This window comes from Sceloporus occidentalis, unplaced genomic scaffold (genome assembly GCF_023333645.1).
Source record: "Sceloporus occidentalis isolate IW3139 unplaced genomic scaffold, rSceOcc1.0.p SCAF_7, whole genome shotgun sequence".
In the NCBI taxonomy this organism is placed as follows: domain Eukaryota; kingdom Metazoa; phylum Chordata; class Lepidosauria; order Squamata; family Phrynosomatidae; genus Sceloporus; species Sceloporus occidentalis.
In genome coordinates, this window is record NW_028316987.1 from 91,688,359 (window position 1) to 91,716,257 (window position 27,899).

At 42.1% G+C, this 27,899-nt stretch overlaps 1 protein-coding gene across 1 annotated transcript; it reads left to right on the top strand.

Annotated features, from left to right (window-relative positions):
* The first annotated feature begins 49 nt into the window (after nucleotides 1–49).
* Nucleotides 50–27,547, top strand: LOC149310100 (glycine--tRNA ligase). The gene is made up of 17 exons (XM_089533695.1): nucleotides 50–665; nucleotides 6,574–6,675; nucleotides 9,063–9,165; nucleotides 10,192–10,333; nucleotides 10,587–10,675; nucleotides 12,186–12,262; nucleotides 14,224–14,369; nucleotides 15,544–15,693; nucleotides 17,961–18,123; nucleotides 19,156–19,320; nucleotides 20,137–20,243; nucleotides 21,170–21,316; nucleotides 22,060–22,145; nucleotides 23,685–23,794; nucleotides 25,187–25,280; nucleotides 26,068–26,258; nucleotides 27,232–27,547. Exons 1-17 carry the CDS (start codon nucleotides 414–416, stop codon nucleotides 27,355–27,357), a joined length of 2,250 nt encoding a protein of 749 aa, XP_089389821.1. The 5' UTR covers nucleotides 50–413; the 3' UTR covers nucleotides 27,358–27,547.
* Nucleotides 27,548–27,899: the final 352 nt, after the last annotated feature.

The window sequence follows — 27,899 nt, forward strand, 5'->3', positions numbered from 1 at the left end:
ATCTCGCTCCAACAGCGCCCCACAGCGGCCAAGAATGAAAAACCCAGCCGTCGCCATAGCAACCCGCGCGGCCTATTCCTCCTTGAGGAAAAAACGAAGCCTGCCTCGATTTACTCCTAGTAATATTGGCTGGCGTCGCCATAGCAACCCGCTGGGCCTACTCCTTCCTGAGGGAAAAACGAGGCCTGCCTCGATTTACTCCTACTTCCGTTGCCCGATTCGGCTCGGTCGAATAAATCTGCGACCCAGCGCCAGCGGGGAAAGGAAGGGCGGCGGTAGGCCGGGCCCTGCAAAGGAGGGCGGTTTCTTCGGCTTCTTCGTCGGGGCGGAGCTGGAGGCCGCGTCGGCCGGGGATTTCATCATGCTGGGGGCCGGGCCTCGGCCTCCTTCTCCTCCTCCTCCTTCTCCTCCTCATGCCGTGGCCCCTTAGCCTCCTCCGCGCTGCCTCCCTCGGCCGCCTCAGCAGCATCCCACACCGGCCCGTCTTCGCCTTCTCCTCCTGCTGCCTTCTCAGGCCCGACGCCGGCAGGCCCCGGCCCCGATCGCGGCACAGAGCCCGCTTCTCCTCCTCTTCGTCCCCGAGAGACCCAGCCGCCTTCGCCAGCATGGACGGCCCCGCTGCCGAGGCGCTCCTGGCTCCCTTCAGGCAGGCGGTCAGGCAGCAGGTCAGGCGGCCAGGGGGCCCTCTCGGCTGGGGACTGGCCTTCAATGGGGTCCTCCGTTCCTGTCCCTAAATGGGTTCGTGGGTTCCCCCAGTTTGGGAAGGGGGTCCTTGAGGATGAGGGTTGGCCCTAAAGGGCTTCATTTGGGTTGGGGGTCCTCCGGTCTGGTGGGTTCCTCTGGTCTTCCCATTCAGGGACCGGGGTTTTTGAGGGGGAAGGTGGAGGAGAGAAAGGGTTTTTTTTTGGGGGGGGGAACATCTCGGGCCCATGTTGTTGTTGTTGTTGTTGCTGTTGTTGTGTGCCTTCAAGTCGTTCTCAGTTTATGTCATCCTATCATGGGGTTTTCTTGGCAGGTTTCTTCAGAAGGGGCTTGCCATGGCCATCCTCCGAGGCTGAGAGAGTGTGACTCGGTTGGGGTTTCCCAGGGATTCGAACCCAGGTCTCCAGAGGCATAGTCCAGCGCTCAAGTCACTGCACCCTCTGGCCCTCTGCAACCCCTCTGGGCCTAGGATAGTAACATTAATACATTCATGCCTTATGAGGAAAGGCTTAGGGTCTCTTCCCGCTCCAGATTGCTGTGAATTACTATTTTCATCCAGCCTTTCTCCCAAGATTGGGCTCAAAGACAATTATTGTGTTTATTGTGGCACCAGATCTGTCTGACAGAGAAGGCTAAATGTCTCAGAAAACTACAGTTCCCAGGATTCCCTAGCATTGGGCCAGTGTAGTTAAAGGGGTCCCAAACTGATTTCTGCTGTGTGTTTTGCACCGGAGTCTGGCTTCATCCATGAAAGTAGATCTTTCTACATTTATACATGGATACATACATATATATATGTATATAAATGAGAAAGCCAGAGTGCCATAGGGGTTTGAGTGTTGGACTATGGCTCTGGAGACCAGGGTCCAAATCCCAGCTCAGTCATGAAACCCACTGAGTGACTTTGGGCAAGTCACACTCTCTCAGCCTCAGGGGAAGGCAATGGCAAGCCTCCTCTGAACAAATTATGTCACGAAACCTCATGAGAGATTAGGGCCTCCATAACTTGGAAACAACTTGAAGGCACACAAAAACAACAAGAAATGTATATGTATCGCTCTGTCCTCATCCATGCTGCAGTTGTAGGATTAAGAAGTATTTATAGGGATGTGATTTTTGGTTATGAATGAATGAATCAGTTTCTTACGGTCAAAGACCAGTATCATAATTTTTGGTGAGCCTGAAGGATGTTTTAGTTTTTCACTTGAGGTTTTCTCTCCTTAAGGTTTGCTGTTCTTGACCTAGAGCTGCCTGGGAGGTGGATACATACATATGGACATCCCTCATTCTGTATACATCTAAATGGACATACCTATATTTTTAGTGAGATTTCCCACTGGCTGTGAAAGGCCCCTTTCCTGTTTTCAAGGCTCTTCTCATGGGGACAGCTACCTTTCACGGCAATAATTTGAGCAGTAGAGTATTTCTGTCTATAAGATGTCTCATCTCTGCTTTTCCATCCTTTCTCACAGGATTTCTTCCCATGTCTGTTCTGTAGTTTAGAAAGGCTCATATGAACTCTCTTCTCCACTCCAGCAGAGTATAATAATGATGTAAGCTCTCTTTTTACATCGAGTGCAGGGTCTTTGGAGCATCACTCCCCAGGCCACACGCATCTTTTACATCACATAAATGGCCTATTACTGTCTACACTTACCTAGACATATACTCCACTGAACACACTGGGACTTACTACTGAGTAGGCTGGCATGTTGCAACATGCCGGCCTACTCAGTAGCAAGTTTGAGTGCTAGACTATGGCCATGGAAACTCTTGGGTGACTTTGGCCAAGTCACACTCTCAGCCTCAGAGGAACCCCCTCTGAACAAATCTTGCCAAGAAAACCCCATGAAAGGTTTGCTATATGTTGGAAATCAGTTGAAGGCACACAACAACAAGAAGGCATATAGGGATTGCATGGTATGTCTTTCTGAGTTCACTGAGGCTTATTCCTAGGTGAGGAGAGAAAGGATTACAGAGTAGATAATGGGTTGCATTAGACCCAGTGGATCTTTCTCTTGAAGCCTATGGTGCATAGACTGTTCCAATACTTTGTAATGAAGAACTGAGTCTCTGCTTTCTTTTTCATTGATCTCCATCTAGTATGGTCTTTCTCTCTTCTTAAAGATTTGAGCTTTGGGGACATAATGACTTACAGATCTGGGTGTGTTTAGCCTGGAGAAGAGACAGTTAAGAGGTGATATGATAGCCCTGTTTAAGTATTTGAAGGGGTGTCATATTGAGGGTGGAGCAAGCTTGTTTTCTGCTGCTCCAGAGAATAGGACACAGAATAATGGATGTCAGTTACTGGGAAAAAGATTCCACTTCAATATTAGGAGAAACTTCCTGACATTAAGGCCTGTTACAGACTTCCAAAATAAAGCTGCTTCGGGTCTCTTTGGAGGTATGCTATTTAAATGATGCATGGGTCCTAAGAGTCCGGAGGTCGCACCAAAGCCACACTCCATTCCTAAGCACTGGAGTGCAGCTTTGGTGCAGCTTCTGGATTCTTAGGATGCATGCATCATTTAAACAGCATACCTCCAAAGAGACCCGAAGCAGCTTTATTTTGGCAGTCTGTAACAGGCCTAAGAGCTGTTTTTCAGTGGAAGACACTCCCTCAGAGGATGGTGGAGTCTCTTTCTTAGGAGGTTTTAAATAGAGTCTGAATGGTCATCTGTCAGGGTGCTTTGATTGAGAGTTCCTGCATGGCAGGGGCAGAACTGGATGGCCCTTGTGGTCTCTTCCAACTCTATGATTCTAGGCATCAGCTCTCAGACCCTTGGGTGAAGTTCTCTAGCAATGTAACTTCTTTTCTTTGTAACTATTAGTTTTTTCTTAACATCCTGGATAACTTTAGTTCCTAATATCCCCCCCCCCCAATCCCCGCTTCATACCTTCTGATCTTGTGTCATGCTGGATCATATGTCTTGAAATCATACTCTTTTAGGACTGGATCTGTTTGACTGTATCACATTTGACAGCTGAGCAAATACAACACCTATGTAGATTTCTTTATTTACCTGGTGTTTAAAGGGATGGCTCTCTATCTGTTAAGTTTATTCACAACCGAGTAACTCTGTGTTCACTTGGTATTCTTGTTTAGTTGGTCATGTAAAAAAAATGTCATTGGGTGGCTTTTATGCATGTGGCATGCCTTACTTTTAAAAGGCTTTGGCTTTTATGAATCATCATACATCATCCTAAATTACTCGGTTATTGGGAGCTCTTTGTGAATGAAATCTTACAAAGGCCAGAAGTTATCACTTTAAAATGATCTCGGTAGTTGAGCAGCGCAAGTGCAGTGTGCCTTTTAGTAGTAATCCTTTCTCCTTTGGGATGCTAAGAGGAGAAAGGCTAAAAGGAGGACACGGGTGGGAAGGAGGAGAAATGCAGGGTGTTGAGATGTGAAATTACTGAAAAGGGGCCTGAAATTTGGCAAGTAAGGAGCTGGGGTTGCAGCTATGGCAAATGGGCCCTCTCTCCCCCCTCCGGGAAGGAAGGAGCGCTTTAACTAGAGCACTGGGGAGATCTCCTTGATCCAGAGATCGCTTGGGCTGGGCGAGTTAATGTTTTCCTCCTGCAGCAGTGCCTGATGCAATAAGCTGCTCTGCGAGAGAGAGAGAGAGAGAGAGAGAGAGAGAGGGGGGGGGGTGGATCCCTTCCCTTGTCATAGGGGACAAAGCTGCAGAGAAATCTGCCACATCAGTGCCGCTCTGTTTCACTTTCTTTGAGCTGGGCAGGTTCCTTCAAATAAATTGTGGCCATTCAGCATTTATTCCTCCTCTTAATCTGTGCCAGAGACTCCCTTTCTTGTCTCCTGAAGATGCACATACCACCACGTCCTTCTTTCCATTTCATGCTTAGTAATCACACTGCAAACTTTTTGTGCCCTTGTTTTACAGTTGACAGCAGATGGGTTGCTGAGATTTTCCTCATTGCAGACAACATCTCTCTTTCCTGGATTCCAGTGGGTTTGGGGCTGCTTTTTGGTGTTCCTCTTTCTGTTTTGTACTTAGTAACAACACTGACGACTCGCTTTGCCCTTGTTCTGGAGCTTACAGCAGCTGGCTTGCTGAGATTTCCTCTTATCAGTCCCCTTCTCTCTTTCTTGGTTTCCAGTAGATTGTGTGTTGTATTTATTTATTTATTTATTTATTTATTTATTTATTTCATTTTTATGCTGCCTTTCTCCCCAAAAGGGACCCCAAGGCTGCTCATGAGATAAAAACACCTCAAAAACATTTTTTAAAAAATCAGTTAAAATAACCCAGTTAAAATAGTATAAAATTAAGATTAACAACATACAAAAGTTAAAACACATAATATACTGTTGGGTTTTTGTGGGGGTTTTTTTTGGATCCTTGTGTTCCCTCCCTTCTGCCACATTAGCCTGCAAGTTTGTTGACTTTGAATACATCTTTAACTATAAGAGTGTGTCCTACAAAACTGACATACATTCTCCTCTCCACTTCTGCCCTCACTTCATTAGGTTTGTGGTCTGTTTCCTATCTGTCCTCAACCCCAGTATTTTATTCTTGAAAAAACAGAGATTCCTTGAATAGCAGAAGCTTCTCCCCCTCAACACACATTTTTCATACTTAGCTGATGTGAAATCTTGATCTTTCTGTCTCACACCTTTACTTCTTCCAATGCATTGCTGCTGAAAGTTGGTGTGGAAATCTCTACTAAAAGCATTTGAATTATATTGCCTTTAAAGAAAGAGAAAAATTAGAGGTGGGCACTAAGCAGAAACATGAAATTTTGTAGAGATATTGAGTTTATTGTTATTTTAAATTGGAAGTTAACACCCAAGATACATTGGAAGTGTTGCATTGGACCATCCAGCCTGAATAATTTCTCCTAAGCAGTAGCTTCCATGGACTCAAACACAAAATTTTCCCAGTTCTGTCTACTTGCAGCTCTGCCCCCAACAATCTTCCTGGTATGCTAGCATTCCCCATCTGGGTGCTTTCCAGATACTTTGGACTACAATTCCCATCATCTCCAAACAGCATCTCCAAACATCTCACTTGAACAAATTGCTGTTTTACATATATTTAAGAGATTCTATGTAGAGTTTCTGACAGATGTTATGAGTGTTAACAGATGGATGTTATGGGCTGAACCTGGAACCTGGCAGATGCTATGGGTTGAATCTGGTGGAATCTGGCTTTATCCTTGCAAAGGCAAAGCATGCACTTTTGAGATGATGAGATAAGAAATCATTGAGAGAATGGGCTGTCTGAAGTCTATTCTTACAAATCTCTCTGTTTTCTCCTTTGAAGACAACCTTAACACAATGCTTGCAAGGAATTGCTTCAGTGGGATTTTTTTTTTTAAGTAATTCATTTGCTACTGAATGGTCCCTCAGTTATTGAAAGCAGCCCAGTTTCTCTTTCCTTTCACAGCTTTCAGAAAAGAAGAATTAAAAGACACTTTTTATTTCTTCATGGGAATCTTCTTTTCCATCTCACCTTGGGTAACTCTACTTAATTATAAATAATAAGTGTGGTACAGTGTATTGTTGTCACTTCAGATATCAATATTTCTGTCTAAGTAGCAGAAAAACACTGTTTCTTCTGGTAGTAACAGTCCATATCACTAGTTTTTTGTGGGTTAACACAGTGTGTGTGTGTATGTGTATACACACACACACACACAACTCCTTTCCAGGCAAGCATTCTCTGAAGATGCCAGCCACAGATGCTGGTGAAATGTCAGCAATAAACTCTTCTAGAACACAGCCACATAGCCCGAAAAACCCACAAAAAACTATGGATGCCAGCCTTCGACTTCACAGTCCATATCACTGTTTATAGGATTTTGTTAGAATTTAACACATGTCTGACCTGTTGACAATTCTTTTAGGGAGAACTTGTTCGAAAATTGAAGGATGAGAAGGCTCCTCAGGTGGATGTGGACAAAGCAGTAGCTGAACTCAAGGCTCGGAAGAGAACGCTAGAAGCAAAGGTGAGCGTTAGGATCTGTTCTTTGATACGTTTTGTTTCTTCTTCCGGAACAAATGAACAAGTAACTTTAAACCAAGGTACAGTGTTGTAAGGACAAGACACAACTCATTTTGGGCTCACACACTATTTTTCTGTAGCGTGGATGTGAAGAGATAAGAAGCTTCACTTGTACCACTAAACTGTGTTTAATATTAACTATGGTTAGTGAAAACAAGCTAGCATCATACATTATGGTTTGAAATAGGTCAGTTTGCGCAAGTCATAGTTAAGATTATTTGCTCTTTGTTTGAGTTAGGCTGTATCAATAAAATGGTAGTATTCTAAAACAGAAGGCGATATCAAGTCCTCATGACCACATTGGAGTGAGAGGGAACTCAAGACTCTGAGGTTTATTGTTGCCTTGAACATGCTTACAGCAATATTTTAAGTTCATGTGTGAGTTTAGATATTGCATGCTGTTTTCTAACTGGGTAGAGTCTGTTGCTTCCTCCCCTCCCCTGAATTTTGATTTTTACAAAAGCAGAGCAGAGGAGTCACTGGCATATAGGATACCTGCACCTTGTACCTTCTGTCAGCTCATGCAAGTGAGCAAGCAGGCTTTCAGAGGAGTTATAGATCCCTCTGCTCCTCTTCTGACCAGCACAGAAATGGAGCAGCAGCTGCTGGAGGATGGATGGAACTCTCTTTTCCTCCTCTGTTAAACCCACATGGAAAGCTAGTTGCCTTCCGGGTATTGCTGGACTCCAGCTTTCATTGGATCCAGCCATTTTGGTCAGTGGTTGAGGATGATGTGGGTTGTAGTCCATCAACCTCTGGGAGGCCAGAAATTCCCCATCTCTGATTTAATGGATGTATTGCAAGTACAGGTTTCCTCACTCAGTTGAATTATTAAAGGTGAGCACAAGGATGGGCATAAAAAATCTGTGGAAAGGTAATCCCTTGACATGAATGTTTAGTCGTAACTGGCTTTAGGGGGTGGTGCTCATCTCCGTTTCTAAGCTGAAGAGCCAGCGTTGTCCAAGGACTGCTCTGGTGGTTTTGTGGCCAGCATTACTCCACTAAATGCTGTTACCTTCCCACTGAGAAATGGTTCCTATTTATCTACTTGCCTTTGCATGCTTTTGAACTGCTAGGTTGACAGAAGCTGGTACTATTGACAGGAGCTCACCCCATCATGCAGCACTCAGGCCTCAAACTGCCAACCTTTTGATCTTGCAATCAACAGAGTCAGCGTCTTAACCGCTTGAGCCACTATATCCCTGGAAAGTACATTACTACAATATAAGCTAAAACAGCTTAAAATGCTGAATGGTTTTTTCCCTTTTTAAAAAAGTCTGCTCTCCTAAAATTTGAAAGATGGCACCTGGTAGAGAGTTTTGCAGTGTAGGTGCCACTACCAAATATCAGTAGTCAAGGAGATAGCCAATTTGGTTTGTTTCAGCAGAAAAAAACATAATGGGCTATCTGATCCCCCCCCCACCCTCTACTACCTTGTGCCCCTATTTACTCTGGCTGTACAACTGATTCTGTCAAATGCATTTGAAGACAGGGATTATTATCCATTAATTTTCATGGTAGAGTAAACCCAATTATCCCTAAAGCTGCTCTTGGGTTCCTGTGTGTGTGTTTTTTACTACCAAGTAGACGACTCTCAGATCCCACTGCATACACCTACAGTAGAGCAACATGGAGTAGGGCCTCGAATATTGAATATCAGGACAAATGTGAGGACATTTATGAGGGGGAAGGCAGTCCATCAGACGACCTGATCTTAAGGCTCACAGAATTGCAAAATGGTGGTTCTGATCCCTCTATAATTAAGTTCAAAGGCATCCCAGATTCCTTATCATAGAGAAGAGCCGGCAGAAGATAGTTATTTCATATGCCAATTAAATGTTTGTTTAGCAATAGTAATAATTTAGTAACTGAAGACCAGGTTTTCTTCTGCATTTGATATTTGGCACACATGAAGGGAAAATGACAGCAAAGAACTTCAAACACAAGCAGAAGCCATCCTGCATTTCTTCACTTTATGCAGGACAGTGGGGTGAAGCAGATGGGGCATAAGGAGTGGCCAGAAGCTCCTCTCACCCCAATCACTGTGGGGCTGTGGCAACCAGACACTGCAGTCCTGACAGTGGCTGTTGCTGTGGTTCCGAATGGGCTGCGAAAAGGGGCAGTAAGAAACCGCTCGTTTTGGGCCCTGGGGTGGCCTCTGCGCAATCCAGGGGTGTGCATCATGTACACACCCCACCCTTGGATCGGCCTGATGGCAGTCCTTTTAAGTTGTCTGTTTGACGCCAAATACTCGCTGAAGAGAGCAAAAATAATGTTGAAAACAAGGACCGTATCTCTTAGCTAAAATTTTATCCTACTTTTGTATTTCAGGAACTTGCTTTGCAGCCTAAAGATGATATCGTGGACAGAGCAAAAATGGAAGATACCCTGAAGCGAAGATTTTTCTATGATCAGGCCTTTTCTATTTATGGAGGTATACAGTTAATAACTACAACTATGTTTGTAAGCCCTTCAGAGGATGTTGTATGGAATGTTATTCTCATGTTTATAGCCATTGGCCCTAATAAAATGTAAGGTACTATGAACAGCTGAATCATAAAGGGAGTAGTGAAAATAGAAATCATTAAATAGCAATAACAAAAAAAGAAATGTTAACATCATTAAGAGTTTTTATATAGTTCACTGGTGTCATAACACAGAACACAGATAAACCTGCTGTACCGCTATTATTAGCAGTAAATATTGACTTTTGTAGATGATACCAGCTAATAAATCATATGAGTAACTGTGAAAAAAATATTGTCAGACACTTTCAAGAATGGGACACTAAACTGTACTTGAAATGTAGTGAGCAGTGGTTTCTGACAGTGTAATCATATAATGTCTACTGACAAGTAAGATGTATTGAGTTTAATGAGATTCATTCCCTGGTAAGTCTGCATTAGATATGGGCTACATGCACTCATCTTAATTAGTGCAATAATAGAATGTTATAATAAACTGTATAAACCTGATCAGAAGTCAAGTGAAAATTTCCCTCAAAGGAATTTTGGACAGTTCCAGTAAGTAAGGTTCAAACATAGGATCTTGAATGTTTGGATTGTTGAGATTATGACGCCATTTTGAAATTAGGCATAAGTAACAAATCACATTTGTTAATTTAATAACATCATAATAAACCATAGTCTTAAATTATTTCCTTAGTAACATCTAAATTTGTATGTAGAAATATTTTAGCTTGATTTTGTTCACCCACTTACCTGACTGAAGAAGTTTATTCAGAGTTGTTTATGAAAAGATGAGATAAATAATCTCAGGCAAATTTTTATCCTGTTTCAGCTTTATATGCCAAGATTTACAAGATGCATTATTGGGCTTGTGCATTGTATTTCCATTAAAAGTTTTAACTGTCCAGGATTAAAATTTTGGGTGGTGCTTTGGACTGGTTGGTACAGATAAGACTATAAATAGTGAAGGTGTCAGCTTCTTTGTTTTACAGGTGTGAGTGGCTTGTATGATTTTGGTCCAGTTGGATGCACTTTGAAGAACAACTTAGTTCAAGCCTGGAGGCAGCACTTCATCCAGGAAGAGCAGATTCTTGAGATTGATTGCACCATGCTCACACCAGAATCAGTTCTGAAGTAAGCACTATAACCTTTGTGTGCTCCTGTGTGCTTTGTGGTGATGACTAGATTATTTAGGATTTAACTAATTTATTCTGGCTTTTTTTGTTTTGTTTTGTTTTTTGACACTGCAATACTGTAAACTGGTTTGGGATTTTAAAACTGAAAAGCCGTAGAGGAATGCCTTTATAAGCAATTAAATAAGCACACTGTTGGGAGAATATCTTGTCTTGACGCTGCTAAAGACAATCCTATCTATCTGTCATTCTAGAACCTCTGGCCATGTAGACAAATTTGCAGATTTCATGGTGAAGGATGTTAAAAATGGGGAGTGTTTTCGAGCTGATCACCTCCTAAAAGGTATGCTGTATTGCAGGGCCATGATTAGCCAGAATGTATGATATTGCCCTTCCTTGCCTCATCAGGAGATGATCTAATATACAGACCGCTTGCAAGTTATTAGTGAGTGTACCTGCAAAAATTTGTAATGTGGTAAGAAGATGCCTTGTAGAGTATCTTCCTACATATGCCCTTCAGAGGGAGGATGTGGCACAATGCACAAACTTTCACTTTGTTTTGGACCGTAACCAGAAACAGTAATACACCATGTTTGGTAGTTTGATAATATTGAAAACCACCAGAATGTAAAACTAAAGAAGCCAATATACAAATCTTAGCCACCAGGACAGGTTAGTCTCCAAAGATTTCTAGGAGGAATACAAATGTTAGCCTGTTGCAGTAAAAAACAATAATGAAGAATTTAGTGACACCTGAAAACAGTTGGATTTTATTTAGTAAAAGCTTTTGAGCACTGCATAAAAGCAGGGGAAGATCAACTAGTGCAGGGATAACATCCAGCTATCTAGTCATAAGCTGGTTTGTATCCAGTGTGTAATCATGATGGTGGAATGGACATCATTGCCCATCGTTTGTACCCCAGAGACCCAGAAGTCTGAAGCAGGTTTTGCCATTAGACACTGACTGTGTCTGACAAAGCTGCACCTACATTCTTCGTTTCCTAACTCAGCTGTGTTTATAAACATTACTTGATTGGTTTCCAGTATTGGTTTGGGCTGCATGGCTGAGATCACTGAAGTCACCTATCTCTTCTTTAACTATTCCAATATGCTTGGGTACCCTGATGAAGATTCTTACAGAAGGCAAATCTTGTGAAGCAGAATTCCACTTGGGCGTCTGAATTAATCATAAAATAATGCAATTTATAAAGGAAGACTTGCAATGGGAACATGAGAAAAATCATAACACAAAATCCAGAGATATTCAGAAAATTTTCTGAGGCTATATTGTTAGATTGAGCCAGCATGGTGTAGCAGTTTGAGCTATGACTATGACTCTGGAGACCAGGGTTTGAATCCCAGCTCAGCAATGGAAACCCACTGGGTGACCTTGGGCAAGTCACACTCTTAGCCTCAGAGGAAAGCAAAGGCAAATCTCTGAACAAATCTTGCCAAGAAATCCCCCGTGATAGATTCACCTTAGGGTCCCCCTAAGTCAGAAACGATTTGACGGTACACAACAACAGCGTGTTGATAGAAGAATTATTAATCTAAATCATTTGTGTTGATATGTTGTATTGTGTATGAGCATGCCAGGATCTATCCAGATGGTTAAATTCTTGAATTAAAATCATTGCATACAACATGCCCAAATCTTCCTTGTGGCTGCACTTTGCAGGAGAAGGTCAGTGGTGGCAGATGAGGTCCCTCTCACTACTGATCTCATCACTGAGGAGTGCCAGACCTTCTCAGAAACCTATTTGAAATTTGCTACTCTAGCTTACAATTTGTGTTTTGGTGGCTTGACACTAAGCTGCCAAGCTGCCACACTGTTTTCCTTCCTTGTTTTGCAGCTCATTTGCAGAAGCTGATGTCTGACAAGAAATGTACAGCTGAGAAAAAGAATGAAATGGAGAATGTGCTAACACAGGTCAGTGGATGGGTTTGCCAGTGGAAACTGGGGGATATGTGTGGAAGGAAGTGACTGGTAGGCAAGTGGGACCATCTCCCTGGGTTGGCATCAGTGTTCATAATAGGAACATTGGAAGCTCACTTACACTGAGCCATCAGATCCTTAATCCATCTAGTGCAGTCTTATTAACTCTAACTGGCAGTGGCCCTCTAAGGTTTCAGGAGAGATCCTTTCCTATATGTTATTCCCACCTTGGTCTCCCATCCAAGTACAGTCAGTCCTCCATATCTATGAATTCTGCATCCGTTGATTGAACCATCCATAGCGTGAAAATATTCCACGGATAGCTAGCTAGATACATACCTTGATTTTGCCATTTTATATAAAGGATGGCATTTTATTACACCCTTGTGTATGATGAGACTTGAGCATCCATGGATTTTGGTATGCACAAGGGAGTATCGGAACCAGACTCCAGCAGATACCAAGGATCCACTGCTTACCTTTTAACTTGACCCTGATTACCTTTTAAAAGCAAATGAGTTCAGGTGTGCTCATGGTGATATTTTGGTTAATATATGCATTCAGCAACAGCGAGACATGGAAACTCTTTACATATGTAATGAAGACAAGGAGCTGGAGGTCTCAGCCAGTCTGTCCCCTTAAATAGTGTACCTTGCTCTATCTACCACCTCAGATATAAGTGGAGTGTGTAGAGGACTTAATAGCTGTACTGTTTGGAGCCCTGACCAACCACATTCTACCCTCTCAATCTGTCCCTCCCATAAAGTAGTTGCTAACTAGATATTTATACAGTCATGACCAGGATGAATATGGACAGAATACCTGCAAATATTAGAAGGGAAAGAAAAGTATTCATTGATAGTTGATAGCCTGCTCCTCACTTACTTTTCCCACTCTTTTTTAATGAACACATCTACTTCCTTAGTTCTCCTTAAGGGCTAAAGCCATGTTGTAATCCAGGACCATATCCAAAGGGTTGCCTCCAGACAGTCTGTTCTGCTTAGTTTTCAAGCAACACCTGGCCTTCTCTTTCCTTGCTTCTAATACAACCTTAGAACCAGCTGTTCAGGAATGGAGAAATGAGAAACTTTCCCCCTGAGAAACTTTAGGAGGAATGTTTTGTGCTTGTTGCTGTTTGAAGCCACCCAACTGTTGAGACTGCTGAGCAAGGGATGACTAGGCTATTACCATCATCTCTTTAATGTGATTTTCTGATGTCACATTATAGAAGTGTGGGATGCCTGTCCAAGAAATCACTTCATCTCTGACTAAGGATCAGTAATAGTGCATACCAGCTAAGCAGCCCTCCAGTCCCCCCTCTTGCCAGAAAGAGGCAATCTGCTGAGTCTCAAAGCTCTGTGGACCTGCTACTGCTTTTACTTGCTAGTGCAGTTCTTTCCTGTTCATGTGTCCAAGCACATAAGCTGTGGAAGAAGCAAGGAGCAGGATCATCTGCCTCTCCTCACTTTACCTAACCATTTGGGACAGTGGAGCAAAGGGACAGGAGTGAGTGAGAGGTCAAAAGCTGACATAGGAGTGGAAGCAAAGCAAGGAAGTCGTCTTGTTCAAAGGGCTTACAAGAATTGGAGCTGGCATTGCCAGTATATGTGGGGATTCTTTATGCTGTCTACCAGCTGGATTCTGAGCCTCCTTTTGGTTTAGTTTGTCACTTTACTTTCCCCCAAATCCCCCCATAACACACTGAGAAAAACATTTGTTATTGTTTCTTCTTGTGTACTCCTTACTCTGTCACCTGGAGGACTCACAGATTGTTATATTGGAAAATCTGTCCCCTGGTAAAATGCTAGGACAGCCATCAAATGGATTATTGCAGCAGAAACATCTTGTAGCTTAAGAGCCTTGTGTCCTGTTAAAGAGATGGTGAGATGGATAGAAATAGGTTGCACGATCATTTCTATTGTTAACCTAAGTGCTTTTTCGTGTTTTGTTCCTAGTTGGACAACTATGGCCAGGAAGAGCTCGCAGATCTGTTTGTGAATTACAATGTGAAGTCCCCTAGTACAGGAAATGATCTCACCCCTCCTGTATCATTCAACCTTATGTTCAAGACCTCTATCGGGCCAGGCGGAAACATGCCAGGGTATGTTATGCATGGAAAGTGCCATCTTTCTTTTTTGCTTTGTGGGGTTAAGTTCGCTCATGTTGCAACTGAGTATATTTCCATTTCCATGTGGTCTGCTTCTACCCAGTCAGCCGTCATCATCTTTTAAAGGAGATCTTGTGAATCTTTGATTTTGATTCATTCAGTAGAAAGCAGTCAAACATCCTAATGGTGATACTGAAGGGTAAAGCTGTTGGAAGAATAGCCAAGGTTGCAGGTGTACATCTCTTAAGCCTGGCCATTAAAACATGCTACCTTATTTCTCAAGATTACTGCTCTTCTTTCCTGTGTGTGGTTTTGGGAATTCTGGGATGAAGTAGGAAGAGTTGGTAAAGCTTATGTATCAACTCAGACACCAGTTTCCAAAGTGAGCGCTTCTCATGAAGTGGTTAAACCAAATTGGCAGATAAATTCTACCTTTTCTTTGTTTTTATAGATGATGCAGAATAAGATGACTCACAGCATCCTTATGGATAGATTAACTTTGCTGTTTTGTAATGTACATGCATAGTGATCTGGTCAGTAAATCTGATCAGTGATGATGAGGCTTCCTGGTGCTGGTTGCTGGTATTATAGTGTACAGCAGTAAGTGAACATCACTTCACACTTGAAAAATGTGTCCATAGTGAACCAGATGCAAAGCCAAGAATATGGATCTGTTTGGCAGTATAGGCCTTGAGCTGCATCTGCACTGTGGAACTAATCCAGGTTGACACCACTTTAACTGCCATGGTTCAATGCTGTGGAATTCTGGGATTTGTAGTTTGTTGTGGCACCAGAGCTCTGTCACAGAGAAGGTTAAATAGCTCACAAAACTACAGATCCCAGAATTCCATACCATGGAATGGCATGGAACCATGGGAGTTATAGTAGTGTCAGCCTGGATTATTTCTACAGTGCAGATGAAGTTTTGGTCATACGTATGGCAGCACCTGCAAAAGATAGCTAGAGGCTCAGAATGTGAGCCTTTCATCACAGTCAAGTCAAGCCAAGCCAGCCTGGAAAGAGATTTGGGCCGATTGCAAGCAGATTGGCTTTCATTATATTGTCGATTTTCATTGTAATTTGGGAATTAGTTCTGTTTGCTATCAGCTGAGTTGTTTTCCTGGTGTCTTTTATTTATTGTATCATGCTGATGTTCCTTTATTTGAAGTTATCTGAGACCAGAAACTGCGCAAGGGATCTTCTTGAACTTCAAACGCCTTTTGGAATTTAATCAAGGCAAGCTGCCTTTTGCTGCTGCTCAGATTGGAAATTCCTTCAGAAACGAGATTTCTCCACGCTCAGGCCTCATCAGAGTCAGGTACTGAAAGTTCATTCGCCCTTCCTAACTCACGGATCTCAGATCTGTGGCTTTGATTATGCACGGAGGGGCCACCTCCATTAATCGGCACACCCTATTCAAGCTTACATTTTCATGGGAGGGCGAGTCCGGAATGGATCCCCTGCGCAAACAGAGGGCCGACTGTATACTTTTTGACAGAGAGTCTAGAAAAGGGACTTCCCATATTTAGTTGTGGAAGGAAGGAAGCCTTGCCCGTGTAAGGATTTATTGATCGAGATTTTATTATACCCCTTCCTCATTTAGTCCCCACCTCATGATCTCCCCCTTTTGTCACTCAAGATGGTGTTGTTATATAATCTTAGGAAATTTACATTTGATTTAAATCATGACTTGATATATGTATAGAGAAGTATTTTTAAAGTACTATATGAGTTTGTGAATATAACATTTTACCTTACAAACCAACGAATTAATCATATCCTTTCTCAAAAGTGTTCTCAGCTATTAACTAATCCCTCATACACACACACACACACACACACACACACACACACACACACACACACTAATATTTTCTGCATTTATTTATTTTTTGCCCCTCCTACCCACCCATCCCAGGAACAGCGTTTTATTTTTAATTTCTTTTTCCTCTCATGTGGAAAATCACTTTAACTGTTCCATTTACATTTTCATACCCTTTATTCTTCCAAGTACGGAGAAGTGTAACACAAATGTACATCATGCTTCAGGGTTATCTTTACCAGGTTTCGTGGAAACAGAGGATTCAACAACCATGAGGAAATCCTCAGACTTCAGACACACTATCATTTCCTACTTTATCTTTTTAATGTAAGAAAAGGGTGTCTTTGTTATTTAGTGATAAATACAGAATGTAGGAAGTAATAAATACTAAGGTGTATGCTGTGGAAAACCATACACTTAACTGCACTCCATATGGATGTGTTAATTTCAAGTAAGGACAACTTAAATTACAAAGATGTAGAGTGAATGAAATAACTTTTAAACTGCTTTTTAAAAAGCACTGTCGGCATTTCCAAAATTAAATGGTTTTATGGTAATTAGATTGGAAGTGAAACAGGACTACCTAGAAAATAGGTAGTGGTTTCTGTGTGATGTTTAGTTATTTTGCATTAAAAAAGGAAAGGATTTTATGATGTGTAGCTTCCTGGCTCTTTTGAATATTAGAATGCCAAAAAAGAGAGCCAGGGCTTCTCTAAATAAGGATGGATAGTGATTGTTCATTATATTTGTCCTGTTAACTTACACAGAAAAGGAGATTATAAAAACAGGAGTGGATGTCAATTGACAAAAAGAAGAAGAAGCAGAATTCCCCCAAGATAGATATTGCTTCAGATATTATATGTGTCGTGTTAATAATGCATGAAGCTACACAGAGAAAAAAACAACACATTTGTCTTTTTCCGAATTGGCTGATTTCTGTTTTTCACTTTTCTTCCATCTCATCTATGCTACCAAAATCTCCTTTTGCCCTAATAGCAGTGAGGAAATGGGATTCTGGATCAGAAGTGATGGTGTGCAGGAGGTTGGGTGGGATGGAGCTCCAGCTCCCCAGGCACAGTCTTAGTGATCACATCCTAAGATAGACTGGAATCTATTTGGCTTTCCTTCTCAGAATGAGGTAGCTTTTGTCACCATCAGGATTCTAGTTACCTCTCCTTGACCTCAGTATGCAGGGAAGAGAAGTTGAAGCCTCTCCCTCCCTGCACTCTGAAACATGTTTTTGTGTGTATATGCATGGTGAGGAGAAGGCACACATCTCCCAGACCATTGTCTATTACTGCATATGGCCCCAGGGGCCAAAGAATTTGCCCATCCCAGCACAGAAATAGCATGCTTATATTCAAATTTCATTTTGACCAAGCTAAATCATCTGTGCATAAGATGATAAGAGTAGTTGTCTAGTCATTTTCACAACTCTCTGCATTTGCTGCTTGGAAGGTTGAAAATGTGGACCATGGAGTTGATGAGATCTTCTGTAACTGATGCTCTTAGTCTGTATGTGAGCATAGCTTCTGGTCTCTCCCTAAGCCTAGTGTAGTGGTGACACTAGCAGTCTTCAGTCAGAGAGGCCTTGATATTAGAGATGTTGAGATGTGGCTTCCCCTGTACATGTGGGACTGTGCTGTGCAATGTTTGTAGGTACTTTCACTTTGGGGGAGATTGTATTAGTGGCTATTAACCACTAATTCAAAAAGAATAACTGAAATAACTGATAAATTTTAGGTCTCTCTTTCCTGTTTTAGAGAATTTACCATGGCAGAAATTGAGCATTTTGTGGATCCCAGTGAGAAACATCACCCCAAGTTTGAGAACGTAGCAGATCTCCACATCCTCCTGTATTCCTCTAAAGCCCAGACCAGTGGGCAGTCTGCTCGTGTCATGCGTCTGGGGGATGCTGTTGAGCAGGTAATGCAAGGATACATGATTTTGATTGGCCAGGGACAACTATGTTGACTTTCCCTTCTTGGCTTTGTGGCTTTGTGTAGAAATAGATAGGATCAGGCCATTTCCATTTATTCAGAAAGCAATGATCAGGTTAATTGTGTATTGCTTTTCCGTGCTTAAGTTGATTTCCTTATGATGGGGAGGTAGGTGGCTAAGAGAAAGAGAGCCTTTTCAATAGTGGCAGCCCAACTGTGGAATACCATCCCCAGCCAAGTGTACTTATTCTCCCAGATATTTACAAAATAATTTAACTGCGTTTAGATCTCTGCATATTGCTTTGATTATTTGATATTGCTTACAAGGTTACTTTGATTTTACTATGCACTGTATTGTTTTTATACCCTAGTCAGTGCTTGTTTTCCTTGCTTTGTTTTATAATTATTTTATTGTGATTTTATCTCATTTTTCAAAATGTACTTGTACACCACCCAGGGAACATTGATTGTTAAGTGGTCCAGAAGTATAATAAATAAACAGACAAAATGACAGCTTCCTTTAAAAACTCAGGGAATTATGAGTTTCATCAGGCAACTGGGTATTTCTGAATTTCTAGCACCTTGCCAGGATTAATCTTTGAATTCCTGCTGTACTTCCAAGATCAAGATTCTTTGAAATCAGAAATTTTTTTGTAAACAGATTACCTTTATTAAGCTAACTAAAAAGGCACATGATGAAGAAACCTGTGTGCTTGGAAATCTAACACAAAAGAAGTTTTGTATTCTTTGGGGTGGCCTAATAAAGGTCTCACCATAATATGGACTTTGAATTTTGCTTTTATGATCAAGATTGCTATCTTTATATTTGTATTCTTTTGGAATACTTCTTATAATTTCACCTAATTTAGTTTCCTCAATTACCCTTATTTAATACACAGCAGATACTGGGGAGGGTGCATTTTGTATTTTATCACACATGTTTTTTGCTGTATCAGCTGTGTATATTCTCTCATGGTAGCTACTTTTGACATTCATTGATCTTTCTTTCTCCTTCTAGGGTGTAATCAATAACTCGGTGCTGGGTTATTTCATTGGCCGCATCTACCTCTACCTTGTAAAAGTTGGCATCTCTCCAAACAAATTGCGCTTCCGGCAACATATGGAGAACGAGATGGCTCATTATGCGTGTGACTGCTGGGATGCAGAGTCCAAAACATCCTATGTAAGGAGGCTTTTACATTTATTGGCGGGGGGGGGGGGGGGCAATGGAGTTTACTCCTCACCAAAAGCAGTCTAAGCTAGCAAAGTATTATCTTATTGAGAGTTGTGCTGCTGAAGCATTGGCGGTCTAGCTATACTAGAAAATTGACCTTGTTTTAATTGTCACAAACTACCTTAAGAAAGGAACACTACAAACCAGGAGTGACGAGCCCATGGCTGCCTACAGCCTTTCAGGGTCTTTTTTTAAAGGCCCTGAAAGTCTCAAGCAGAAACTTTTTGTTACAAAAAATGTTCAGGCATTCCTCGCCTGCCTCCCCCCCCCCCCCCCCCAAGGCTGAAAAAAGCTAAGAGAAAAAAGGAATCTCAAATGCCAGGGTGCTCCAGCCTCCCCCAAATCTGAAAAACAATCAGCTGAAAAGCCTCAGAAATTCCTCTAAGCTTTACCTTCAACTTATCCATGGATCATACAAAAATCCATAATTTTGGCCCCCAAAATGTCCTCTATTTATACAGGAGATCGACCTGTATTAGAGTATATATAGTATATCATTCATACAGAGGTTCATACTCCATATTTTTGACTCACACATCATAGGGCAACTCTTCTAGTTTACTGCAGAGTTGTTTCTATGCATGCTCCTAGGGTAATGTGGGATTTTGTGGGTGAATTTCATGAAGAGACAGAGCTACATAACTACAAAATCTTGCTGTAGTTGCTGAAGTAGATCATTCAGACTCATGGTCAGTTTTCAGAGTTGCTTCAAAATGCATCCAGAACTGGGGCAGACAATAATAACTGCATTTTTGGCTTTTTCAGGGGTGGATTGAAATTGTTGGCTGTGCTGACCGCTCCTGCTATGATCTCTCTTGCCATGCCAGAGCTACCAAAGTTCCTCTTGTAGCTGAGAAGCCTCTGAAGGAACCCATATCCTTTTGAAAATAAGGCCATTATTTTCAGGGTATATTTTTGATGGTGAATTGGATGTAGAGTATCCAGTGAATGCATTTTGAAAGGGACTTTCTACACCAGTTTCCTTTTTGAAAGGCTGCTACCGTACTCATCCCATACCCAAAGTGTAGTTTCCAGGTCCACAGCGACTTGGATAATGTCACACTCACCTTGGTGAGATCAGGATAACCAGAATGAAAAGGGCACTCCTGTGGTGATCATGTGCCCTATAGTGTGGAGTATTTCCAGCCACATGACGATAACCTCACCACTAATCCAGATTTTCCAGACAAATGCAGGGTATTTTCCAGACAAATGCAGAGTATGGAGTTCTTTTTTCTCCAGATTTTCAGAGAAAAGCGCTATATTGCCTGTGAATCCTGAGGAGCATCATGTGCCTGGGTAACAGCTGCTATTGGGCGAGTATGGGATTTTCTGCCAGTGTAGACACGTGCTTGGATAACTTTTTAAAAGCAATGAAAATATTCTAAGGAATTTCTTCCAAGGGAATCAGTCTGATGGATTCATTTGACTGACAAACCATATGCTGCTAGGCTGTTGTTTTCCTGTTTAGCTGTGCTTTTGAGCTGGTGCCATACTGTAATGGTTCGTATGGATTTTTGAGCTGTAATGCACTGTGTAGCTTTCAGTGGTCTACTTGTGGCCTGGGTACTTCTTGTATGTTGTGTGGCATGGCTGTATGAATGGATCCTAACCACATTTGGAAATAATCAGAATAAAACTCAATTCCTTTTGTTCTATACAGCATTTAGGATGAAGTTACAGGTGTTGAATTCCTAAAGAAATAACAAATAGCAGCAGGGTAGCAGAGATAGTATTAATCTTCAGTGTACGACATAATATGCTCTACTTCCTTTTATATTCCTTAATACTCTCTGCACAGAATAGCAAATGTTGTTCAATTTGAAGCAAATAAGGGAGCAATCGGTAAGGCTTACAAGAAGGATGCCAAGCTGGTGCTGGAATACCTTTCCATCTGTGATGAGTGTTACATCAGTGAGATGGAGAAACTGTTGAATGAAAAAGGGTAAGTTTTTTTTTTCTTGGGGGATGCATCAGGTACATCTCTCTATTCATTTATGCTCTGATTTCACCACTTATTTATATAGATCAGACTATCTATCCTGCTGGGAAAACAGCTTCTCTTTAAAACTTACAAGATGAAAGAGTACCAAATCAGCTGCCAAGCAGTTGTGCTACCAGTTGCTTTCCTTGTGCTGTAAGCCTTGAAAAATTTCATACGAGTCTGTGGAAAAATGTTCTTGGCCTACATATTTTCCTAAAATGATCCAGAAGGGCCAAACACTTGGGAGAAGTGTCCCCTATGTCCCCAGAGTGTGCTGGGGCAATTTGTTTGGACTTGGGTTGTCACAAAAACAGCCCCTGGGCTTCATATGTCCCATGCTGTAGGGAAAGCTGCTTAAACCAGCATTTCCAGATGTTTGCTGAGTTGTAGCAATCTCTTCTTCTTCAGGTCCCTGTCCTTAAGAACAAGCTCCATTACGATGGTAAGGAGGGCCCTAACTTGGCTGGTGAACTTTGGGATGATCATAACCTTTTTTCTTAGCATATCATCTCTGCTTTTGATTTTTTTGGAATTCCCCATTGTCTGCTATTCTTCTTAAACATTGTTCCACCTGCTCTTTTCACTGGGGCAGCACTATTCCACCATGTGTGTCTTTTAAATCCACAATGAGCTTTCCTTTCAAAAGGAAACCTGTTCTGAAATCCCCTTTCTTTCTTTTCTGTTCTTTTCTTTTTTTCTTGTAGGGAATTTACTGTTGAAACTGAAGGGAAAACTTTTCAATTAACAAAGGACATGGTCAGTGTGAAGAGATTCCAGAAGACCTTACATGGTATTTATATTTTATTTATTTCATTTATTTTTATTACATGGTAAACCTTTTCCCCACTGTCTTTAAGGTCCCTGTTGGATCATGTTCCCCTAAGTTTTATTGATTTTTTTATTTGATTAATGTAATAATAATAATAATAATAATAATAATAAGTTTTATTTATAGACCGCTATTCCGCAATGATCATAGCGGTGTACAGTAAAAATTGCAATACAATACAAAAAATTGCAAGGCCTCTCTCCCCCTCAAGATGGTGGCCGGGGGGAGGGCTCTTAGTCTTTCCAGGCCAGGCCTCGTCTCTCCCCCTCAAGATGGTGGTCGGGGGGAGGGCTCTTAGTCTTTCCAGGCCAGGCCTCGTCTCTCCCCCTCAAGATGGTGGTCGGGGGGAGGGCTCTTAGTCTTTCCAGGCCAGGCCTCGTCTCTCCCCCTCAAGATGGTGGCCAGGGGGAGGGCTCTTAGTCTTTCCAGGCCAGGCCTCGTCTCTCCCCCTCAAGATGGTGGCCGGGGGGAGGGCTTTTAGTCTTTCCAGGCCAGGCCTCGTCTCTCCCCCTCAAGATGGTGGCCGGGGGGAGGGCTCTTAGTCTTTCCAGGCCAGGCCTCGTCTCTCCCCCTCAAGATGGTGGCCGGGGGGGGAGGGCTCTTGCTTTTCTCCCAACATGAGACGCAAGCAACTATGAGAAACTTTTAAATACAGTGGACCCGCGTCATGCAGGCGCCTTTTACGCAGCTTTGAGCTTGTGCTGAAAGCCACGCAACGAGGTTGCAATGGCACATGGGCCATGCCGCGCATCATGCACAAGCCCCATTATTTTCAATGGGGCTCAAACATATGCGCTATTTGCCTTACACGGAGGGGTCCGGAACAGATCCCTCACATAAGGCAAGGGTGCACTGTAGTTACCAAGAGTTCAGAGGCATTATAAAGGCTGGCAGGTTTTATCTGGCATACCTTTTCAGGGACAACAGTGCACCTAATGAGGTTCAGTATGGACTGAGTAATATGTTTCCTTTCATAGAATCATCATAGAATTATAGAGTTGGAAGGGGTCTTATGGGGCATTGAATCCAATTCCCTGCCCAGTGCAGCATCTCCAGCTAAAGCATTCCCAATCAGAAGCTGTCCATTCTCCTTTTGAAGATGTCCAAAGAAGGAGACCTCTCCACTAGCGGCAACAGGTTCCATTGCTGAACTCCTCTTACTGCCAAGAAGTTTCTTCTGATGTTTTTAGCATGATAGCAACTGAAATAACTTCCTTAGGGATACAAATGTTTTGCAAATTAATGCAAAACTAGTATCGTGATTGGACTGCCATCAGAAGTGACTAGGCTCTTGATACCATAGTTGCCTGTAGTATGGGTGCAGAACTTTCAATTTGATCAAATCATGCTATTGGCTTTTTCATGTATTACCTCTGCAGAATAGGAACCCTGGTATTGCTGGCAAGAGTCCTGTTTAAATTCAGTTGATTTAAAATCAACTGAAGTGGCCCCAAGCAAATATACCTTTTGACCTGTTTTCTATGTTCTTTTGGTTTCTAGTGGAAGAAATAGTGCCTAATGTAATTGAGCCTTCATTTGGTATTGGAAGAATCATGTATACAGTATTTGAGCATACATTCCGTATCCGGGAAGGAGATGAACAGCGAACGGTAGGATTTTACTTGGTCTTTATTGATGAATGTATGTGGATCCTTATGGACTGATTTGGATGTTGCGTGAGTCCATCCATTGATACAGAGACTGCTTTGGTATGTTTGGTGATGTATACTTTATTCAGACCCCTACTTACCCCAACTCACCTTGCATTAATACCTCACTTGTCTGTCCTGTAAAAGAGAGATAACAGTGACCATGAAGGCTAGTTACGTGAGGGGAAGATGGAGTAAAGATAAATAATCAGTTCTGTCTGAATAATTATTTGAACATTCCATGGATATGAGATATTTGCCCTGTTTAACACTGTTAGAACTTTTCCTGTACATAGTTTGTAATCAAATAGGCAGTTCATGTTTCATTTAGTGTCTGAAGAGTACATACATGGGAGCTGCAGACATAGATTTAGTAGCTGCTTCATACCTTGCTTTTTAGATCTTGGCTTTCACAGAACACACTTGCATTGCATCACATATTTGTGCTGCACAGGTTTTTCTGCTTACTATGTAGGAAGAATTGAAATGTATGCAACATCTTTAGAAGTCTCTGTGTGTATTCAGAAAAAAACCTTCTGCAGGTTTACTTTTGAAGCCAGCAGATTGAGCAAGGCAGATCTCAGTTAACAAAGCCTCTGTCAGAGAACCTTCTTTTTTTTACACACACTTTTTATGCTTGCCCAACCACACTTTCCTCCTTGTCCTCTGTCTAGCTGGAAGATTTTTAACAACATCAGCATTGGGGAAATGGTGAAAGAGGGATGGAGAAACATCAGTGTTTGGTGTCAGGTCTGCAGTAAACAATCCAATAACATTTTGAGATAAGAGGGAATGGAATTGTACTCCAACTAATTGTGCTGTAGTTTTGTGTGCCTGCCTACAACAGATAAAGTAAAAAGCAGCTTCCTCCAGAATCTCTTATTGGTCATGTGAGAACAGCAAAACAAAGAGAATAGCCTGCTTCATCTCTGCCTACCCTCCACCTCCATAACTCCATATTCATAACTTTGAGGTACTCTTTACTTATAGCCAGTATGGTGAAGTGGTTTGAACATTGGACTGTGATTCTGGAGAACAGGGTTTGAATCTCTGCTCAGCCATGAAACCCACTGGGTGATCTTGGGGAAGGCACACTTATCCTCAGAGCATGGCAATGGTGAACCCCCTCTAAAGAAACTTGCCAAGAAAACCCCATGATAGATTTGCTTTCAGATCTCTGTAAGTCAGAAATGACTTGTAAGCACAGAACAACAAATCCTTTACTTACTTCTAATTCCTATAAAATTCAAGTATATTCTGTTCCTCTGCTTCTGTTATTGCCTTTATCCACATGGAGCAGATCTGTTGGTTTCACCTCTCTGATCATCTTTGTTGCTTTTCCTTTCATTCCAGTACTTCAGCTTCCCCGCTGTTGTGGCGCCATTCAAATGCTCTGTCCTTCCCTTGAGCCAAAACCAGGAATTCATGCCATTTGTGAAGGAACTATGTGAGTAGATCTAATATTTGAAGGGTCATGAGGATGCAAGGAGTGGAATTGCATTGATGAACTGTGGGGAAAATAGATTTATCATCTTCCTCCCAGCAGTGACTTCCTGAAAACAGGTTCTATACCTTTGACAGAGGAAGTAACTTCAATAGGTGCCCTTAATCTAGTAGTAGATCTTTCCTATGATGAGTTTTTTTTTTACATCCTGTGTTTCATTGATGAGCCCCATGACAGGAAGAAAAAAAAGACTGAGAAACCAATTAGTTGAGATGTCTGTTTCTCTTTTGATGTCAGGTACCTTTTTATTCTCCTTTTGAAGAATAGGAGAGGCATTTGATAGACATGATAATCCTGTGCATTTGACTTCATCCCTTTGGTTCGCAATGACAATGAGGATTTAATTTTTCCCATTGTACCTTGCCTCTGAACAAAGGAAGGGAACTATTGGTTCTCCACATACCTTACACTGCAACTCCCACTACCCTTTACAATTGATTGTGGTGGTTGTGGCTTCTAGGAACTAAAGGCCAAAACAATTGGACTAAGGTTTCCCCACTCCTGTCTTAAAATGCATACTTTTGTCTTACTCCTGGACTTGGGGTGAACTAGAAATACTCAGCACTTTAAAGAAAAGTAAACTTTCCTTGATGCAGAAGCTAGAGTTTCTATTCATCCATTTAGCAGTGTTTGAGGAGAAGACTCATGCCTTCTATGTTAATGTCTTTAATTTTCTAATGCTAGCCATGCCAGTAAGAGCTGTCCTCCCCTTCCCCTACTTTTCAAACAGCGGAAGCTCTCACCCGAAACGGAGTCTCCCACAAGGTGGATGACTCTTCTGGATCCATTGGTAGGCGCTATGCCAGAACGGACGAGATTGGTGTGGCTTTTGGGATAACAATTGACTTTGACACGGTCAACAGGACACCACACACAGCCACCTTAAGGGATCGCGACTCGATGCGCCAGATACGAGCAGAGGTGGGACACATTGTTGGGGTGTGTGTGTGCTGCTCAGAGCAGAAAAGTTGAGGAAAAGTCTGTGGGAGACTTGAAAAGTACTGCATACTCAACTCTGGCTCAGTGGGTTCAGAATGGGTTGGATGATAGATGTATGTGGAGACAGAGAAGCTTAAAATATACCCCAGTGAGTGGATGTTAGGAGGAGAAAAGACCAAACTGCTTGTCCTACAATTGGTAGGTAAGAGTTCCATTGGGGAAGAAAGTCCAGATGCAGTCCTACACTTAACCAGCCTTGAAGTAGGCCAGAAGTGGCCAACTGTGGGTGTCTAGGAGGCCATATTAACCCCTTCAGAAGACCATAGAGGCTCACCCCACTATACAAAAGAAGGGTTTTTACCCCCCCCCCCCCAAATGCCTAAAGTAGTCCAGAGCCTCCAAGAACATAGCAAAAATGCACCCCAAGCTTCGTAGAGGGTATTTTTGGTCTTTTTTTTTTTTTTACACCTGGGAGGCCCAATGGGTTAAAAAAATGGCACTGGGAGCCTGCATATGGCTCATAGGCTGCATTTTGCTCACCTTGGTATAAGCTGAGGAATCTTGGGGTTCTTTCTCTTTATTCAGAAAGACTTAGGTAACCACAAAAAAGGAAACAGAGCCCAAGAAGTGAGGCTGATTGAAGTTATGCCCAGTGAAGTATCTAGGAGTAGCGAATGCTAGAAGAAAGTCTCAAGAAACTCAAGGAGTCCTGTGCTCTTCTGCCTTTGTCCTTTTATACAGCTCTTAGAGAAGTTGGAGCCCAAAGGGGCAAGTTCCATGACTTGAGAGCACTCAGTCATGTGACTTTCTACTTCCATTTTGAAATGGCACAGACCCATGAGTATTGAACATGAGCTCTAGAGTTATATTGGTCAGCCCCTTGTCACTCATGGTGTGTGAAGTGTTAACAGCCGGCTGTGACTCATCAAAGTGTATTTTCTTTTCCTGTTTTCAGATCTCTGAGCTTCCTACCATAGTTCGGGACCTTGCAAATGGTAACATAACCTGGGCTGACGTGGAAGCCAAGTATCCATCCTTTGAGGGACAAGAGACTGGCAAAAAGGAGACAATAGGGGAATAAAGCTGACAATGCAAAATTGAAACCTTATGAAGAAGTCCACTTTTTACTGTTCATGTAATACGAAACGTATCATGTGTATTCTTCAAAATTGCGTGATTTGCGCTCCCAGGGACTTTCTGGTTACTTCTCCCCTCCATTGCTGCCTAATTTTAAGTCTCCAATAACCATAATTAAAATGAATGAAAACACAGCTCCATTGGCTTGCTTTCAATGTCTAGTTCAGGCCTTCCTTTCTCTAGGAGATCTTTGGTACTAGCACCATGCTAGATGCTCAGTCTGTTTATTTTAGTGAGTGCTGTGAACTATAAGCTGTAACAAACTAGGGGCAATTGTGATTCCTTTTTGTCCATCTTTAAAGGAAATGTTTTCTTCACCTGGCACGTAGTTCAGCTATGGAATTCATTGTCACAAGATATAAGATTCAGCTACCATATTAATGTCAATTCTAAAGGAATTGCACTGGTTGCCAATATGTTTTCCATCTGAATTCAAGGTGCTGGTGATGATATTTAAAGCCCCAAATGGCTTGGGACCTCAGTACT

What these genes read in the sequence shown, in the direction of transcription:
- LOC149310100 (XM_089533695.1), top strand. Translation starts at nt 414, where the DNA reads ATGCCGTGGCCCCTTAGCCTCCTCCGCGCTGCCTCCCTCGGCCGCCTC. An exon ending in GCCATTTGTGAAGGAACTAT is followed by an intron (nt 25,281 to 26,067) that starts GTGAGTAGATCT and finishes CTTTTCAAACAG; the next exon opens with CGGAAGCTCTCACCCGAAAC. An exon ending in TGCGCCAGATACGAGCAGAG is followed by an intron (nt 26,259 to 27,231) that starts GTGGGACACATT and finishes TCCTGTTTTCAG; the next exon opens with ATCTCTGAGCTTCCTACCAT.